Here is a 20528-nt window from a genome sequence, read left to right as displayed (position 1 = left end):
CTTGATGTTATTTCTTATGCAATTGTGGTCCTTGTTAGAAAGTCCTTGCCTATGCCTATGTCTTGAAGAGTTTTACCTATTTATCTTCACAGATTAAGTGTTTCTGCTTCAATATTTAGATCTTTGATCTGTTTTGATTTTAGTTTAGTACATAGTGAAAGATATAGGTCTAGATTCAATCTTCTGCATGTGGATATCTAGTTTCCCCAGAATCATATATTAAAGAAGCTCCAGCATATATTTTTTGCCCCTTTGTCAAAGATCAAATAGCTGAATGTGTCTGGGTTTTTTCCCTGCATCCTATATTCTGTTCCACTGATCCAACATGTCTATTTTTGTTCCAGTACCATGCTATTTTATCACAGTAGCTTTGTAATGTAATTTGAAATTCAGAATTGTGATACCTCCTGCTTTGCTCTTGTTGTTCTTCTGGTACCATGTGAATTTTAGCATTGTTTCCTCCAGCTGTGTAAAGAATGCTGTTGGAATTTTGATTGAGATTGCATTAATCTGTATATAAGTTCTGGAAATATGGCTATTTAGACAATATTCATTCTGCCTATCCAGGAACAGGAGATATTTTTCCATTTTCTGATGCCCTCTTTGATTACCTTTTTCAGAGTTTTCATTGTTGTTGTGTTCTGTTTGTGAATATCTTGTTGAGAATCTTTGCATCTATGTTCATTGAAGAGATTGCTCTTTAGTTTCTTTTTTAGTGGAGTCCTTGAGTAGTTTTGGAATCAAGGTAAAGCTATTTTTCCAGGAATGAGTCTGACAGTATTCCTACCCTCTCAGTTTCATCAAAGAGTTTGAGGAATATTGGTGTTAGAGCTTCCCTGAAATTCCTGTAGAAGTCAGTGGTGAATCCATCATGTGGGGCTTTTCTTACTTGGTAAGGTTTTTTGTTTTTGTTTTTTTACTGCTTCAATTTCATTGCCTGATATTGGATTACTTAGGGTTTAAAAAATCTTTTTGGTTTAGTTTTGGTAATAATATGTAACTAGGAATTTATCAAGTTTTTCTGGATTCTCCATTTTATTGGAATATTGGTTTCTAAGTAGTTCCCAATAATCTTCTGCATGTTGGGGGTGTCCATTGTGATTTCACCTTTTTCATTTCTAATGGCATTGATGTGGGTCTTTTGTTTTTGGTATGACTGGATAAGCATTTGCCTATTTTGTTCATTCTATCAAAGAACCAACTCTTTGATTCATGGATTCTTTGGATTTTTTTTTTAGGAGCAAGAAATGGCTTTATTGCTAGCAGCTCAGTAAGCGAATACTGTAAGTTCAAGAGACCTAGAAGTGATTTTGCTTTCATTTTTATACTCTTGTATGTCTACAGGCCTTTTTCTCATTGGAGGGGAAATAGTAGGTGAAGTTACACAAGCAGAACAGTAGTTAAAGGAGCAGGAAAATTTGGTGGCCTCAAGAAGTTCTGGTGGGACTTTCTAAGAGCATTATGCTCTGGTAACATTATATTATAGCTGTGGTCATGGCCACTGAATGCCTTTCCCAACAGAGGGGTGGTTTCTTCTCTCAAAACCACCCCTTACTGGCATGAAATGTTCCACTATTATCACTCATTGATGGATTATCCTTTACAACATCTGTATTTATAGCCCTAGCTTTTCCACGAATTATAGACTCAGATAGGCTATAACCTGCCATCTGCCTTTCATTTATCCACATTAATAATAGCCTTTCTATCTCATCTAACACTGTAGATCATAACTTAATAATTTGAGTAGTACCATTAGCAATACTAGCTTCCTTGTACAAATCTTTTCTCTATAAGACTGTTGAGATGGTGGATTGCAACTTGCTGTATGTATTAGCAAGATTGGTCATATAAACACCACTCTCATAGTTCTTCACAATTTCCTCCTTTTTTATTGTGATTGCTTTCTTTACCTTCCCTCTCCTCCTTAGCTTCTTTTCTAGGTTTTTTGGGGGCATTTTGATAGCAGTAATCATAGCAATTATATGAAGCACCGACTCAAATCATATCCACAAACATGTGCATCTGGGCTCAGACTGATGCTTACCTATGTTTAGGTACACTTTTCTGGGATCATGAGTCTTTGTTTACAACCATAAAAGCAGTTGGCAACTGAGTCTTAACTCAAGACTTTAATCATAAGTTAAAACTAAAAGTCCAGTTGTAACCCAAGTTGTTCATATGTGAGTCCAATCATAACTTGAGGGTCCACTGTATTTAAGACTGAGCCACAGAGCAACTTCAAAATAACTGTATTTCAAGTTTCTAGTGTTGCTTACCCACAGTGACTGAGAAACAGCTATGGGAAACAGTTGAGGAGATGATGCATATTAGACATAGATCCCTTCAGAAATTTAAGCTCGGGCTGGGAAGAATATGGGGACCTTCCCTCAATGGTGAGAATACAGGCCTGGCATGTGTGGCTTTCGCAAATGGCTGGGCCTGAAAGTGCTAGAATTAAGTATAGTGGTCTGCTTAACACTTGCTCTGCTTCCTACATCCAGCAAAGGTCACAGGTCTGATCGCTTTCCCCATCTACCAATGTGAACAAGAATATACCTTGGCTTAGATAGTTGCCACAGCCTGAGGTGAACAGACAGAGAGCCCTCTGAAACAGTATGGTACCTCACAGATTCACAGGCTGTAAAGCTAGACAGAGAAAATTATGACTTGCTGGGTTCCAAAACTGGATTCTGGAAAGAAACCGCTTGTTGAAAAATACAGAAGATTTTTGTTTCTTTCTTTTTCCTCCTTCTTCATTGGTTATTTTTTGGGGGGCAGGGAGGGTGTCTGTTTTTCTTTTAGTTTCTTCTTTTTAAATTCTTATTCTTTCTTTTATTCTCTTTCATTTTCTTCTTTGTTCTTTTGTGTTATGTTTATCTAATTCTATTAATTTACTTTTACTTGTTAATAGTATCCTTTATCTTGTTACTCTCCTCCTTCTTGTCTTCCATTGCCTAATTTTTGAAATTTTATTCTTTCATTCTCCTGTTAGTGAACCTCTATCTTTATTATTACAATAATACATCAGTTCACAAATACTTCTGTTCACAAACAATTCAGTTCTCAAACGAAAGTATTTGACAAAATTTTGCTTCTCTTCACAAACTTCATTATCAGATGACAAACACAACCACAGCTATCTTCCCCACAGAAATACAAATCCAGCCATCTTCTTTAAATTAAGGCCTCATCTAGAATAGAACACATCATCTGGCCTTCCAAGTTGACTATTGTTTTTCTTCATTGTTTAATTACTGAATTCTTTCACAGTCTCTTTCCCTCAAATTCATGTCATTCTTTCTCATTGTAATTACTGTTCTTAGGTCATGGCTCTGTTAGCACATTGCTTTCCTCCAGGCCCTTGTCTGACACTGGGTCTCTTAAGACATAGGACTGTATACTGGTAGTTTATTTGGGCAGTAATCCCAAGAAACATGATGGAGAGCCTTCAGACAAAGGTTTTTAAAATAAAGGTGTAAGAGAAGCATGGACACGCCCCCTGCATTGGGACTGGGGTTCACCTCTGGTTCCACAAACCCAGCCCTACCCAGTGGTGCAGAGGGAAGTCTTCCTGCCCTGGACCCTGGCAGCCAGTGCATGGAGGTGCAGAGTAGGCCCAGCCCGGGGTTCACCCCCCTTGCCGGCACCCCCAGAAGTGCCCCTCTTTGGATTTTTAAAGTCTCAGTTTAATTAATTTTTGCTTTGAACTTATACTTTCATTCCTTTAACTAACTTTGGATTTGGATTGTTCTTGTTTTTCTAGATCCTTAAAGTGCATCATCAGTTTATTTATTTGGGCTCATTCTGTTTTTCTAATGTGAGCATTTACAGGTATCACAGGTAAGACTGTTTTCATTGTGTCCTATAAGTTCTGATATGTTGTACTGGCATAATTATTTGAGTCTAGGAACTCTAATTTCTTCCTTCATTTCCTCTGTGATCAATTGATTATTCAAGGGTACATTGTTTAGTCTCCAGGTGTTTGCATAATTTTTGTGGTTTTTTGGCCATTGATTTCCAGTTTCATTGTACTATGATTTGAAAATATGAATGGGATAATTTTAATTATTTTGTATTTATTCAAGCATGCTTTATGGGCAAGTATGTGATCTATTTTGGAGACAGTTCCATGTGCTGCTAAGAAAAATGTGTATTCTGTTGTTATTGGGTGAAACACTATAAATATCTAGTAAGTCCATTTGTTTGAAAGTTTGGCTCAACACTGATATTTCTTTGTTGATTTATTTTTGTCCAGCTGACTTGTCTATTGTGTTACATGGTATTGAGTTCCCCTCAGTATAATTGTGTTGATGTTTATCTGATCTGTTATAACAAGTAGTGTTTGTTTTATGAAGTTGGGTGTGCTGGTGTTTGGTGTATATAAATATTTATAATTGTTATCTCTTCTTGTTGAATTGCCTTCTTTATCGATATGTATTGACCTTCTTTGCCTTTTCTGACCAATGTTAGCTTGAAGTCCACTTTGTCTGAAGACAGGATAGCTACTCCTGCTTGATTTGGGTTCCCATGGAATGGAATATTGTTTTCCATCCTTTGATTTTTAGTCTGTGAATTTCCTTTTGAATTAAATGTGTTTCTTGTATACAAATATTATTAGGTTTTGGTTTTTGATCCAATCTGCCAATCTGTGTCTTTTGACTGGGGAACTGAGACCATTCACGTTGAGAGTTATTACTGAAATATACTGACTTATACCTGTCATTGGATTATTTTTCTGTTGCTTATTCTTTCTTTCCCCCCTTCTGCTGAACTGCTCACCCTACCTGGTGCATTTATTCCAATAGATGTTTTGGCATTGTTGGCTTCATTTGTCTCTTTCTAGGATATCCTTGAGAACTTTTTGAAGTGCTAGTTTGGTTGTCATGAATTTCTTAAGGTGGTCTTGTCATGGAAAAACCTTATTTCTTCATCAATTTTGAAATAAGTTTTGCAGAATGTTTTGGTCTGGGTTGAAAGTTATTTTCTTTTAGGGACTGAAACCCTTCAATCTAAGCTCTCCTGGCCTTTAAGGTTTGTGTTGAGAAGTCTGCTGAAATTCTAATGGAATTTACTTTATAAGTGATTTATCACTTTTCCCTAACAGCTTTTAAGAATCTGTCCTTTTGTTGTAGTTCCAGAATTTTGACTATGATGTGTTCTCTTCTGATTGTGGCCTCACTTATTTGTATGTTAAAAATTCTTTCCCCATACTGGAAATGTTTTCTGGTATCATTTTTGTGAAGAGGGTTTTTTTTTAAATGACATTTGTGTTGTCTTCTGATTTTTCACTGATTTCAATTAATCTTAGATTAGTCTTCTCTGTGTCAGCTACCAGTTGTTAGATACATTTCTCTCTTTCTCTCTCTCTCCAGGTATCTCTGAGTATATGGTCACTTCCATCCTGTCTTCTAGTTCTGACTCTCTGTTCTTTCATTGGTCACTTCTGTTGCCCATACTTTCAATATAATTTTTTATTTTTTATTTTTTGGTATTGGGGATTGAACTCAGGACCTTGTGGTTGCGAGGCAGGTGGCAGCACCACTGAGCTAAATCCCTGGCCTCAATATAATTTTTTTAATCTCCTAGATTTCTGTTTGGTACTTTTCAAGGACACTAATTCTTTGCTAAACTGGTCATTCATATTTTGTGTCATTTTGCTTAGCTCAGGTAGCTTTTTATTAGTGTCTCTTGTAAGCACTGATCATTTTGTTTATTAAGTCCATTATCTGTTTAGTTATATCATCTTTGAACTTGACAAGCACCTTATTGATCTAGTTTTTTTTGGTCTTCATTTCATATAATTCAGCTGTTTGGCTTTTGATTCCCTCCCCATTGGTTCCCTATGGATCAGCTTTGGGGAAGTTGGGGGTTTTTGCAGGCATTTTGTTGTCTTGTCTTCTCATTTTTTCCCCCTGGTGTTGAGGTTTGCAGGTTGATTGTGCTGAAATACTTTGTTGCTAGTATGGAGATCTTTTCAGTTAGTGTCTGCTTTTCAGTGATGTACTCTAAGCATGGTTAACTATAGGACTTTGCCTCTGTCCCAAGATCAGACTGCCTCTGTCTGGGGAAAGGAGGGTGCAGTGTAATTGGTCCAGCACCCAGTTCTCCAGAAATGAATCACAGTTGTTTTGATGACATGAGGACAAACCAGTTATTGGCATATGCTAAAAACTAATTAATAGCAACTACTGTGGCACCCTGGCAATAGCAACAAAATCAGCAAAAATAATAGAATAAAAGACAAACTGGATATTGATATATACCGGAAAAACCATGAGAGAGATCTGTAATTTCGGACAAAGACCAACAAAGTTGATTTATAGTACATATCTACTAGATGCAACAACTACTCCACCATTAATAATAGAATTCAACAATAAGAGCATAGATATCAAATATAATATAATGTAAATATCTAAATATTAATAAATAATAGTAATAAATATGGAGGGGGTGGGGAAGGGGAAAATGAAATAAATGAAAATTGAAAAATAAAGGGAAGGAAAATGAGAAGGAGGAAAGAGAAGTGAGATAAGGGATCTTATTATGGAGTAAAAGAAATTAGTAGAATTAGATAAAAGTAACAGGAAAGAACATACAAGAAAAAGGAAAAAGGAGAGAGAAAAATAAAGAAAAAAGAAAAAAGGAAGAAGAAGCCCTCTCCCCTCCATGAAGAAAAATAGAAATGAGTCCAAAGAATTCTTCTGTGTTTTTGGATGAGTAGTTTCTTTCCAGGGCCTGCAGTATTCATTCCATCATATATGGGGGAGGTATCATGAATCACTACTAAGACCTAATTTGTTTCCACACTAAGTTGTGTGTGAACGCTGAATCTTTTTGTGCAGGGCACCGGTAGCCAATGGTGTCCACCCTAGGATTGTATTCACTCCAGCTACTCCCAGTTTCCATACCTTTTCAGGTACCCCAAGTGATGGCTTTCCCCATTCATGTGAGTTTGTGAGGTGGACCCCTGCTCCAGAGGCCACTCTGACCTTTCACCTCAAGCTATGGCATCCATTGATGCTCAAGCATATCCTTGATCATGTTGGTATATGGGGGAGCAATCGAACCACTGAACTCTGTGCTGGATGTAGGCAGTGGGGCAGGACATCAAGTTATATACCAGACTTAATGGCAACACTTTCAGATTGAGCCCCCTCTGGAAGCTATTCATGATCAGCCTGGCTTTTCAATTTAGGGGGTGGTACTACTGTGTCCTTCTCAGCCTGAGCTTAAACTTTTCAAGGGGTCTATGTGTAGCCTGCATTCCATCTGTGACTGTCTCTTGTGGCCATCTCTCACCCAGTCGCTGTGGTAGGGTGACCCCTAGAAGCCCTGAAGTGGAGTTGTTCTGTATTTGTTCTGTGGCTTAGTCTTAAGCAGTTAACCTCTTTCCAAACAGCTCCTGATTAAACACTCTCAAATATGATCAGTGTTGTACTGGAGTTCTCCAACTCTAGCTTGCCATGCAGAAGTCAATTTCAGGATAAAACTCCATCCTGTCTTTGCAATTTATAATAATCATGGGCCTTTTGGGGATTTACACTGCTGGCCTGGTTTGCTAGTTTCTCCCTGGAGCTGTTGACTCTCTCTGGACTTAACCTTGTGTTAGTGGAGACAGGTCTCCTTTGTCAGTAGCCAGGTGCAGTTTTTCAGCCTGCTTTGTTCTTTTCTATGCATTATACTCAGTTTCTCCAGCTGGTCTGTAGTTTTTAGTTTTCCTGTCAGCTCTCTCCCAATTCCCAGATATCCATTTCTCTTTTTTTCTTCACCAAGGTTTTTTTTGTTTTTGTTTTTTAATCCAGTTGTCTCAATTCCAGGTTCTGGATAGGCTGTATTTCACTGCTGGTCTTTACTTTATCATTTCAAATCTCCTGACCCTCCTTTCCTCAGTGATTTGCAATGCCATCATTGTTATAAGGCAAGTGTCTATGTATGACTATTTCTGGGCTTTTGCCCTCTTCTACTCATCATCATGTAGGTTATCCAGCTTTTCCACAAATACAAGGGACAAATAAACTTGAAAAGAGGAAAGACTTATTTTGTACCACACTTTCAGAGGTTTCAATCCATGACCAGTTGGCTTCATTACTTTGGGCCTGTGGTAGCACAGTACATTATAGTGGAGCATGTGGTGGAGAAAGCTCATCTCATGGCTGGAAATGAAAGAGGAAGAAGAAACCAAGATCCTAATATTCTTCCTTGAGGACATGCTCCCAGTGACCAGAAGGTTTCTCACTAAGCCTCATCTTTTCTTTTTTTCTTCTATTTTAGTGGTACAAAATTGAACCAAGTTCTTCACATCTTGCTACATCCTCAACTCTTCTACCTTTTTTTTAGGGAGGGGGGGAGTCAGGGTCTCACTATGTAGTTCAGGGTGGCCTTGAACTCACTATGTAGTCTAGGCTGGCCTCAAACTAGTAGCAATCTTCCTGCCTTAGCTTCTCAAGTGCTGGAATTATATGCATGTGCCATCATGCATCCTCTCTCCTTTTTTGAGACAGAGTATCAACAAATCACTAAATTGCCCAGGCTGGGCTTGAATTTTTAATCCTCCTGCCTCAGCCTCCCAGAGGGCTGGGATTATAGACATGTACCACCACAGCTGGTTTAAGCCCTACCTCTTAAATGTTCCCCAAAAGCCCATGTGTGAAGGGCCTGGTCACCAGCCCACAGTGCTATTAGGAGAATAAAAGGGGAGAATTCCTTGGGCAGAATGCCCATTCATGTTTCTTCATTTCCACTGGGAGATAGTGCTATGGGCTGATGACTGAGTCACATAGGCTTCTGGGAATTACTTATCTAAATCATGGCAGTGTTTTTATGCTATGTTAATACTATATTGTATGAATTATTATAGCTTTCTAGTAAGTCTTGATATTAGGTACAGCAAGCCTATCTTTTTGATAGCAGCATTTTTGCTATAAGAATGGCAAAGTGTAGGGTTCTTATAAAGTATAAGAATATTTTAGATATTCTACATATATTTTAGAATCAGTTTGTTTCTTAAAATTGGGGGAGGTTAATTGAGTCTATTTGAGCCTGGCATGGTGGCACATGCCTATAATCTCAGCATTTGGGCAGCTGAGGCAAAAGGATTACTGTGAGTTTGAGACCAACATGGCTACATAGCGAGTTCAAGGCCAGACTGAACTACAGAGTAAGATCTTGTCTCAAAAAATAAAATCAAAAACAAGAAAAAAAAAAAAACAAACCCTTTTTGAGTTTTGTTTGCAATTACAATATTCCATGCATAGTCCTACTAGGGAGAACTAATTTTTAGGATATCAAGGCTTTCAATCATTTACAGTTTTCCCTTCATTTATTTAGGTCTTTTTTTTTTAAAAGAATTTAAAATGTTTTCTATGAAAGCCTTAAGAAGTAAACTCGTGAGTAAGTAGACAGTTATTGGTGTGCTATATACCAGACTCTGTTTATGCCAAGACAGAATAATGTATTATAGGCATTTTAGGAAACTCAGTAAGGAACAAAACAATGAGACGCTTAATTTGTTCTCTAAGGCATTTCTAGTACACATGCAGTATTTGTAAGAAAAAATATTGTCGACAATAGGGTTAATTGATAATTGACACTTACCCCAGCTTTATTGTAAATAGGAACAAATATCCAACCAAGAATAAAGAGCATAAATATAGTCTGAAACCAAAAAGAACAATTAAATCAGGCATCCATCTAGGTCAATCTCTTAAATGAGATGCAAGCTCAGTTACCACCTGTTTTGATAGTAACTACTAGGAACTTTTCCTGGTATTATACAATGTTTTTATTGTATGTTTGCAATACATAGTGATTACATTCAGTTTGGGGGTTTGATACTTATCACATCTTAATCATTTTTTGCTCCCCACCCCACCTTCTTTTCTCTCCTTCCCAGATCCCCTTCTTATTTATACAGAATCTACTTCCTTGATTACTAGAGACTTTTTGAGCACAAATAATTCGACTTTGAGGCACATGATCTTTGCCTTTAAAAGATTCTTAAACTAGGTGCAGTGGTGCATGCCTGTAGTCCCAGCATTGAGGGAGGCTAAGGCAGGAAGAGCTCAAGTTTCAGTACTGCCTGGGTAACTTAATAAGATCCTGTCTCAAATTAAAGGTGTAAAGGCCCGGGGATGTAGCTCAGTGGTACAGCAGCTCTGGGTTCAATCCCTAGTACTTCAAAAAAAATTGGGGGAATTTATTCTTTGTTTACTCTCAGGGAGGAATAAAGGTGGCATATAAATAAATTTAAAAGATAGTTTTAAGAAAGAAAAGAAAAACTTGAAGCCATTCTGGGGAAAGGGAGGTAAACTACATCAAAATTTCATACAATTGAAATTAAGTAACAAACTTGGCTCTGGCTTTCTTTTTTGAGACAGGGCCTTGCTTTGTAGTTTAGGCTGGCCTTGAACTCACTATGTAACCCAGGCTGGCCTCAAACTCATGGTGATTCTCCTGACTCAGCCTTCTAATTGCTAGGATTTTAGGTGTTTGCCACCATACCCAGTGGTTCTGGGTTTCTGTACAAAGCAGGGAGGAGTTGAGTTTGAAGAAAGGAGATATTTGAGGATTCTGAGAGATAAATGGTAGTAAAGAATAGGGTTTCTTATTAGGTTTTTATTATGTAGAATTATTCTTTATTATTTGTAGTCTATAAGAAAAATTATGAGACTCCAAAAGAATAGAGCTTTCTGCTCACACCCCCCCCAATAATTTATATAGAGATAGGTTAATATCCCCAAATTAATACATTCTTTTATAATTTGGGTGAATAAGTTTTATTTCCTGCACAAAAATTTTCCATGAATTAAATAATTCAGTATTTTATACGGTTTATGGTTGAAACTGGTATTCCTGAGAAATTAATTAGGAGACCATAGTAACTAGTTAAATATCTCAAAGGGCTCATTTGAACTAATTCTCAGTATGTACAACAAAAACCAAAACATACAAATATGTGTGTATACGTATCCTTATGTATATATACACATGTATGTATACATACATGTACACGTATATACCTATATCTGTATATGCATAGCCATATTCATAGATACATATTGAAATGTTAATATTGTCTTTTTCCTACCTGGCTAATCTCCTAACAGTTCCTTGTTTACTGTATTCCTAAAGGCTGTAGAATGTAAATCCTCTGTCTTTTCATTTACTAAAAAGAATAAAAAGCACACACCTTTTGAAAAATCAAAGACTTGGGTCTTTTCTCAAGATGTCTTTAATAGTCAAGGTTTAAAGCAAGTTTTATGTTTGTGAATTGTATTTGGACAATGATAAAGATGGAGGGGTTAGTTGCTGCAACTTATTACTTACATTCCATTCGAAGGCCCCAACAGCAATTCCCGAAGATGCTCCTATCCCTGCCAGGCCAATAAAGTGGCTACTGCCAATATTTGCAGCAAAAAGAGAAGCAGCGATCTGAAAATCAAAAGATGTTTATATATCAGAATGCTTAGTCCAATTCCAAAAATTAATTCTTACAAATGTATACTCTCACTGAATTTCACATATTCTCAGAAGGGAATGATTCCCTGGGCAGAATTCCCATTCATATTTCTTCTATGAAGCCCCTAGCCATGAGTTATAAGCCAAGAAAAGAGGAAGAAAATTTAAAAAGTAGAGCAGCCATTCTTAAATTGTTACTCTCCACATGCTCCATTAATGTATTTGGAATTCCCTAATGCAGAAATGTTAGTAGGAGAGAAATTTATTTGAAGTAATTGAAAATGATTAACAATATAGCTGATTATCTATGAGACTGGTTTAAAATGCTAAAATACATGACTATGATGAAGTACAATGTAGCATATAGAAGAAAGAAGGTAGCTCTTATAAGTGATATAAGCTAAATTATATATATAAAATATAATCTCTAAAATTTTATGTGCATATTTTACACTTGTGCACGTACATGTTCATATATGCATGGGAGTGATTCTGGTAGTTTATATAGTAAAATACTTCCGGGGACTGAAATTATGGTTATAGAGATGGAGTGGAGAGAAAATTTTGAGCTCTGTACTTGAACAGTAACATTGTGCACATGCACACATCTATGATTTACAACCAATATGTATTACTTTCAAAACTGAAAAAATCCTAATAGCATTTAAAAGGAACAAAATACTTTGTAAAGCTATAATCACTTTTGAATGGAGTAGAAGTATCCAATCCATTTAAAATGACGATGGAACTATTATGCTGTTGATATAGACACATTTAAAACCAAATTATCAAGAGAGGCTGAAAACAACAGAGCTTTTAGGTAATTGAAAACAAAAACAAAACTGCATTGACAATATTAACTTAAAATAAATTAGCATACAAGACCGAAAACAATCAGAAAGACAAAAAGTTAAAAAAAACCCCTCTAATAGGTAAAATGCACAAATAAAATGTAGTGGACATATACGAAACATCTTGGAAGTGACAAACATGAGGCAAACAAGTCTTGGAAAAGGCATGTATCAAGTACTCAAGTCATGGTAGTTATTTATTTATTTATTTTTTGGTACCAGGGAATCAAACTCAGGACCTTGTGCTTGCGAGGCAGGTGCGGTGCCACTAAGCTACATCCCCAGCTGGCATGGTAGTTATTTTTACTATTAAGAATGTTGGCCACATGCAAGATTACATTCAGTGTAAATTGCCTGATAATTTAGAGCATAAGTAGTGAAATGTCCATACAATATAATACTATGCAACATGTAAATATAAACTATCTGTATCTATGTTTATAGGCCTCAAAATATGTTTTTAGTGCATTAGTAAATGGAAAGGTAATTTATAAAATCATCATTCACTAATTCAGTAACAATTAATGGCCACTGCCAACTATAAGCCAAGTACTGTTCTGGGTGTTAGAAATACATCAGTGAGTAAAACAAACAAAAGTGAAATCCCTACTCTCATGAAGTTAACATTCTTTTGAGATGAAGAGAAACAATAAACACAATAAATAGAGGGATTATTTTATAGTATAATAGTGATAAATACTATAGAGAAAAAGAAAAGTGAAAAAGTGGACAGGAATACTTTGTAATATGGTGGTCAGTGTAGACTGTCCTGAGAAAAAAGCTGAGAAATACCAGAAGAATTGTGGTTGCAAGGTGTGGGAATATCGGGGCAGAGCATACAAACAGAAAGAGCAGCAGCATTGTCTCAGCTGGATATGGTGCTCTACTAGGCAAGGCCCAAGAAGGAAGTACAGTAAGATAATCTGTTGCCTAATGTAAGGATTTTTTTAACTGCCGAGCCTTGATTCTGCATAAGATAGGAACCCCGGACATTCTAAGCAGAGAAATGTTCTCATCCGATTTGAGTTTTGACAGACTCCCGTTAGCTGCTTTGTTGAGACTAGATATAGAGGAGCAAATGTGAAAGGAGGGAGCTCAAAGAAGAGGATAGTATAATTAATCAGTCTAGAGATGATGATAGCATGGAGCTGGAAACAAAGTGGTTGAGAAGTTGTCAGACACCAGATAAACTTTTTAGATTGAATCACAAGATTTCCTGATGGATTGTATATTATATTTGAAAGAAAAAGAAAGGCTTAAGATGACATCAAGTTTTCCAACTCCACCAACTGGAATATTTGAAGTGCTATCAATGAGATAAGGAAGGAGGGAGATTTGCAGAGGAAAATCCAAGGTTCCCTTTGGGGCAAGCTCAGTGTGAAATCCTGGATAGGTCTTTTAAGTGAAGGTGTCACATAGGCAGCTGGAGAACATTAGTCTGGAGTTGAAGGGAGAGAAGTGGACTAGGGATATATAATTAGGATTTGGTAGTGTGTGACTGATATTTAAAACCATGAAACTAGATGAGATTGCCAATTGTACAATTGGAGAGCAGTGGTCAGAAAGTAAGGACTCAGCAGGCCTAAGGGAACCTGGGGCCCTCTTAGCAGGGACCAAGAAGCTGGGGAGACATGGAAGAGGCAGCAAGTGTGTCTGAGCAGGGGCTTATAACACAAAGAAAATGACGGGGGTGGGGCGGGGCGGGATTTAGCTCAGTGGTGCCGCCACCTACCTCGCAAGTGGAAGGTCCCGAGTTCGATCCCTGTTAGCAAAAAAAAAAAAAAAAAAAGAAAAGAAAAGAAAAAAAGAAAATGAAGGGGGATGACAGCCTGGGAGCCAGCTGATCAGATGGGAAAGGACAAAGAACTGATGATTTCAGAGGCCTCTTTAGGCTGGGTAAGATGACTGAGAACAGACCGCAAGAATAGGTGGTGTGAGTGGTTACTGGGGCCCCTGACAGTAGCCACTGGAACTCATTAGCTATTTGCTGATTGAATGAAAAATATAAGAGAAGAGAAAGTGGTAAACTTACCCTTAAATTCCAGTTTTCTTTAATAACACCATAATATATTTTATTCATTAAGCAATAATTCTACTACTGAAAAAATTGACAAATCAAAATACATGCAAACATTGAGAGGTGAAACCATATTAATGTCCTCTGAAAATTGTTATAAGTGTCCTGTCACAGTTATACAAGGAAATATGGGCTGCAGAGTTCTGCTTTCTTGGGTACAGAAAACATCTTTAATGCAGAGTGGTTCAGACCAAATGGGGACTTCACAGACAAGGAGAAGATGGTGTTGCTAGAATCTTTCACCAAAAAATAAACTAAGTAGACGGCCCAGTGCAAATGGTTCTTTGCTGTACCAATCTCTTCCTAAACAGAGTTTATAAAAAAGAAAATTAAAGCATAATTTAGAGTTTAACTGTGATCACAGAAACAAGGCTATTTCTTTTAGGTTGTTTGATCCAACAGAGTTAATGGCTCTGCTTTCCTCTTTTCCTTGTGTCTTAGTCATTTTCCTCATCACAGAGACACAATATCCAACACTCACAAATTAAAGGAGAAGAGGTTTATTTTGTTTCATGGGTACAGTCTATGCTTGGCTGACTCCAAAGCAGAAACAGCATGATGGAGGGGCCAGGTCAGAGAAAAGCTGCTCATGTCATGGTGACCAGAAAGCAGAGAGAGAAGAGAGGAGCAGGGAAGGGAACTATATCCTTCCAAGTCGTAACCCCAGTGACCTGCCTCTAACCTGTCCCACTTCCTAGCAGCAAATCAGCTAAAGTACCCCCATAATACAACCACCTTCCAAACACATGAGGTTGTGGGGCCATTTTAGATCTAAAGCATAGCACCTTGGAGTCTAGGCACTTGCTCCACCTGAAACAAGACTTCCCTCTATGACATATTAACCTGATGTGAAAAACTGAGGCAGGATGTAGCTAAGGAAAAGACTTCAGAAAGAAGGGAAACTAGGGGGTTTAGCTCAGCGGTGCCGCCACCTGCCTCGCAAGCACAAGGTCCCGAGTTTGATCCCCGGTACAAAAAAAAAAAAAAAAAAGGAAGATGAGAAGGCTGACCTGCCTTGAAGCCTGCTTTCTAGGCTGGATCTTAGGCATAAGGTAACCAATGAAACAGCTGGATAGAAAGGGAGGGTCCACCTTGTATGTCGCCTGCTTGCTGTGATTAAATCACTTTCTGAGTTAAACAGGACCAGGACGCCCACATTTAAATACAATGGAAACAGGTAGCCAGGTAATTTAGCTTATACACAATAAGTCCCCCTCCTAGACCCAGTCGTCTTCTGCAACCCTTGGCCAACTCAACCATAATTACCATGTCCTGACTCTGCAGATTTAATCTCCCTGTAGTCTTTGTATGCCACTACATTTCCTCTAAGGGCCTGAGTCAAGCCAGTCATTGGCTGGAGTCACACGATGATAGTCAACTGTGGTGTCAAATAAGAAATGTCAAGTTGATCAGTTTAGCACAGTTCTGAGTGTGTCTGGAATGTGGATTTACTGAAGAGGTGAGACCTACCCTGGGTGGGTAGCACCAACCAATAGGCTTGTATCCTGGATGGAATAAAAAGGGAAAGAAGGAAGTCTTGCTTCTTCTTTGGAGGAGGAGCTCCAGTCTTCACCATTACCTTCAGATGTCAGTCTCCAGGCTTCCAGTGCAGATTTTTAAGACTTCCAACACATGACCCTTCAGCTTCCTGATACAGACTCACATGGGACTCTTTTGACTGGATCCTCTGGCTTTACAGTGTGCTGATGCCCTTTATGCATTATTCCACACTTGACTTCAGGTGGCTATTGTAAGCCTACCTTGTGAATCATTCATATACCATATATAAATATATATGTAGGGCTGGGGATTTAGCTCAGTGGTTCCGCCGCCTGCCTTGTAAGCACAAGATCCCGAGTTTGACCCCCAGTACCAAAAAAAAAAAAAAAGTATATATATATATACACACACACACACACATATGTATATATAATTTGTTCCTCTAGTGAACCCTCACTGATACACATACTTCAGACCAAACCTGCAATCCCACTCCAAACAGTAAGGCTTAAAACCTCAGCACCAAATCTCCTCAGTGCTGTGAGCTCTTCTCACTGGCCTGCTCCCACCCTGTAAAGTATATTTTGTTTTTTCTCTTTCAAATAACTCACTCTTGGGTGTCCTGTTTTGTTTAGGACATTCAAAAACCTGGACAAGACTCTCCAACCTGGTAACAAAACCAAATCCTTTCCATAAGACTGGTTAATATTTGAGGACAGAATAAATGATTAAATAAGAGCCTGATTTTTGCTCAATTCCTAAATGAATCTTAGATTCCTATGTGGGAAATGTATGCATATTTTTTACATAGGAAGTTATAAAGTGGCCCTGGTTCAAGCTTGGCATGAGTCCCCATATCTTCTTGCTCCCTGACGCACCCATCCCAAGATGGAGGGTTGTGGATGGCCAGCTGCCTCCATTGTTTGGGTTTGGCGTCACTCTTCTTGTACAGAATTACTTTGTGTAATCAATAAATTATTCAACAACAACAACAAAAATGTTCCTACTTTAACATCCTGCCTTTCTCTATGGAGCATCATGCTGCTCTGCACCTCCGTGCTTTGGCACATGCTGTTCCCTCTGCCTGGAATGCCCTCACACTTAGCCTACCTGGAAAACAGCTACCGCCAGTCCTGCTCACACATTCCTACCTCTATAAGACCTTTCCTATGGTGCTCTATCCAGTAAATCCAAGTTTACCTATCCTCCATACCTGTCCTGTGCACTTCCTAATAGGCTTCTGGTCCTGCACTCTAATTCTGTACTCTGCAGTTCCATACAGCAGGGCTGTCTACTTTCCTCTATGTCCTGAGGCCTAAAACAATGCCTTGTTGAACAAAAGTACCTAATAAATGGTCAACTAAACAGTCAAATAGAAACATTTAAATAAGAAAATACTCAAGAGTCAAGGGAACCACTAATTGGATTTAGCAACTTCAAATTATTTGGGTACCAGACATTGAAACCAACAAACCAGCTAACACAAGCCTCCTCCACCAGGCGGATTGCCATATGCAAGGCTTACTCACCAGCCACCACGGTAGATTTTGGCCAGCTAGGAAGAAGCCTTTTATTGTTGAACGATCTCTTGATAAAGCCTAAAACAAAACCAAAAACACTCCAAATGGAATACAAGAAACCAAACTGCTCCACAGACACGTGTCTTAAACATTCATTATTGACATTTATTTACCAAATCCTTTCTTCCTTTTTCTCCCCCCCCTTCTCCTTTCCCCTCCCTCCCCCTCCCTCCTCCTCTCCCCTTCCTCGCTTTGTGCTACAGGGGATTGAACCCTCAGTTACATCAGAACTGGCCTGAAGTTCGGGGTGGTTGGAGCCAGGAGGCCTCCCTTCTCTCTCTCCTGGGTCGCCTAGGCGTCGGGTGGCAGAGGCGGCCAAGACCACTAGGCCCCAGCCTCTGCTCGCGACACCTTGCCTGGCACTGCTGCGGCCTCATCTCTTCTTGCAAAGGGGATGACTGCCCCTTCCTGACCAGCCTCGGTGGCGCCCGACACCCGGCCCTGCCAAGGCAGAGGCTGCACGAGTACGAGGGTCTACCTTGGGGCCGCCCCGCTGCCTCCACCGCGAGGTGGCGTCGCCTTGCAATGAGCTCAGCTCAGAGCACTCCAGCCACTCAGGAACTGAGGACCGTTACAGCCTGGCCAATCGAGTCCGGCCAACGCCATAGTGGGGACAGCCTGCCAGACTCAATTTATTCAAAATATTTTCCATATTAATAGTTGAAGCTGCAGATGTGGAACTCCCAAATAGGGAGGGCAGGCTGTTATTAACAGTGTGGTTGGATTACCATCATCATCTTGGTTATCATAACAAGGACTCATTAGGTTCCAGGCAGTGGGTATAGGAGCATTTGATCCACTTGATTATTTGGAGATTAGTAGGCATGTGTATGTGTGTGTGGGTGATGGTCCAGTATCACTGATTCTTGGCCGAGAGGGTAGTGAGTAGCTAAGCAGCGAGTTGAGTGGCACAGCCCTCAGAAGAGGCCAGGATGGAAGGTGGAGACCAGGTACGGGCCGGGAGGGGTCAAACCCACCCCAGGTCCCAGATCCTCCCACCCATACCCTGGGCCATCCATACCCGTAGGCCAATGTACAAGACCAGCACCAGGTACACAGTCAAAATCAGTGCATCTTTCCAGTTGTAAGTACCGAGGCCCATAGCACTCCAGTTCCAGAAGTGATCATGGTTCTCAGGGAGGTCCATGGTGACGTTTCTGGATCAGTTAGGCGGCAATGGCTCCAGCTCTAGTTAGCAGGGCATTCTGGGAAGGGCCGCAGGGCATTCTGGGGAGGACCTCGGGCCAGGCTTTAGGGGACAGTAATTCCAGCTGTGATTTACAGGGCATTCTGGGAAGGTCCAGCAGGCTTAGAGAGAGAACTTACCCAGCCTGGAGTTGGTCTGATATGCCAGAAAATGTTAAGCAGCTTTTGGTAGCTAGGCCAGGCTGGATGCTGGCCCTTGTCAGATACAATCCTGTCATGCTTAGCTAAAGGTTGGTGGTGGGAAGGTGTAGCCTGAGACTGTAGCAAGGTCAGTAAGGGTGTCTTTCAGACTCATACTGGGTGCTGCGGCAGAGGAAACTTTTAACACTGCTCCTGTTTTTATTTACAAATTTGGAATTTTGTTCATAGTGGATTTTTGCATTGATTTTGATTGATGAAAATATTGCACTAGAATATTATCTACCTTGAATACTGATTTTTATTTTTTGCCTCCTTAAATTTTACACCAAGGTAATTGCCTCAACTCATCTTTACCTAAGTCACAGCTATGGTTTGAAGAACTGATCACAGAATATCCTCAGGTCTTTGAAGTTTGTTATTTTACTAGTGATAGTGATATGTGCATTTTTTAATCTGGACCAAACATTATTTTTCTTGGTGCATTTATTAAACTTTCTTTTAATTAGTCTTGGTCAATAATACTGATGAACAATAGTAATGAGATAGAAATGAAAGGAGGGCTGGCCTTTCCCATTTCCCTTTGACAGAATAGGGCAGCCTCCTCCCCTTTGCACCCCTTGGCTGCTCAGGGATCACCTGGGTACTAGTCCCAGGTCTTCCCAGCACCCCTTGGGGTACTTCAAAGATCACACCCCAGGCTGCAATGACTGTACCTAAGACTTGGCTAACAGGAGAGAAGCCCTTCCTTGGCTCCTGCCATCCCAAGTACTGCTGCTTCCTCTCTCAAGGAGCAGCAGAAGGCTGACAGAGCAAAGACTGGGGAGGGACTGGGGCTCATGTTAATATCCCTGAAGTCCCTAAATTCCAATAGTTTGTGATTAATACAGCCAACTTTCCTAAAGGCTTCTCAAAAGCATTACACACTCATTTTCACAGAGGAACCCCCAGCCACTATAGAAGATGCCTGTCTTGGCCTCAGAAGGCTTTTGAAACTCAGACAAATTCCAGATGATTCCTTTGAAAGTTCTCAAGTGGGTCCAGGAAATGTTCAAAACTAGAGATGCAGGCTGATGGTGCTCTATATAAGCAGCACTTCCTAAGGTGTGCTCCTTCTGGAGTCCTAACCCTCCTGTGTTGCAATACAAGTCAAAATAAAGCCCCACTTGCTCTGGTGATACTGTGGCTTGGTTTGGCACATGTGTCTTTGTGAACAAATACTTCCTTCTTTTATTCAAAGGGGACCTAAAATCTGTCAGAATTGGTGTTGAGTAACTGGCCCCCTATGTAAACTAGGGGTATTGCATTCTGTGAAGTAGCTTTGAAATCATGAAATTTCAGTGTCTTTGCCTCTTTTTTCTTGAGAGACATCTTCTGTCTCTCAGTTAAGGACTTGCAGCCTTTCAAAAGGTTCTCCCCTCATGTGCCTATTTGCTAATAGGAATACGATCAGTCTCATAGTTATGCCTTCTGAGGAACTTACCTTCTGGGGGAGTTGAGAGTAATTGTTGTAAGAAGGAATTCCCGTAGGACTTGAAACAAATCAGGAATTGAATCTTGGGCCCTGTTGGTTTGTTGGCTTGAAGGAAATTTTTCTTTGCCTATTGGAAATAGATTTTCTGTTGGACATGGGTCTGAATTCCTCAAATTTCTTTGTGTTTAACTCTTGCAGCTCTGTACTCTGTATTGCTGTAACTGTTGTGTCTGTGCTGA

At 39.5% G+C, this 20528-nt stretch overlaps 1 protein-coding gene across 1 annotated transcript in view; it reads right to left on the bottom strand.

The window, feature by feature from the left end:
• The window catches only part of LOC101712699 (sodium/glucose cotransporter 1-like), a 66474-nt gene extending 47807 nt beyond the window's left edge, over window positions 1-18667 (bottom strand). Inside the window, exons 1-4 of the mRNA XM_021257263.2 lie at window positions 18493-18667; window positions 17421-17489; window positions 11332-11436; window positions 9601-9660 (exon numbers count right to left, since the gene is read on the bottom strand). Coding sequence (XP_021112922.1) covers window positions 9601-9660; window positions 11332-11436; window positions 17421-17489; window positions 18493-18618 — 360 coding nt within the window. The 5' untranslated portion in view covers window positions 18619-18667. The remainder of the gene's footprint in view (window positions 1-9600; window positions 9661-11331; window positions 11437-17420; window positions 17490-18492) is intronic.
• Between the last annotated feature and the right edge of the window lie 1861 nt (window positions 18668-20528).

The sequence above is a fragment of the Heterocephalus glaber genome, unplaced genomic scaffold, assembly GCF_053883595.1.
Source record: "Heterocephalus glaber isolate CG9 unplaced genomic scaffold, H.glaber_assembly_v1.0 deba00001687, whole genome shotgun sequence".
Lineage (NCBI taxonomy): Eukaryota > Metazoa > Chordata > Mammalia > Rodentia > Bathyergidae > Heterocephalus > Heterocephalus glaber.
The sequence above is the reverse complement of the archived record's forward strand: the minus strand, read 5'-3'. Positions and strand labels throughout refer to the sequence as shown.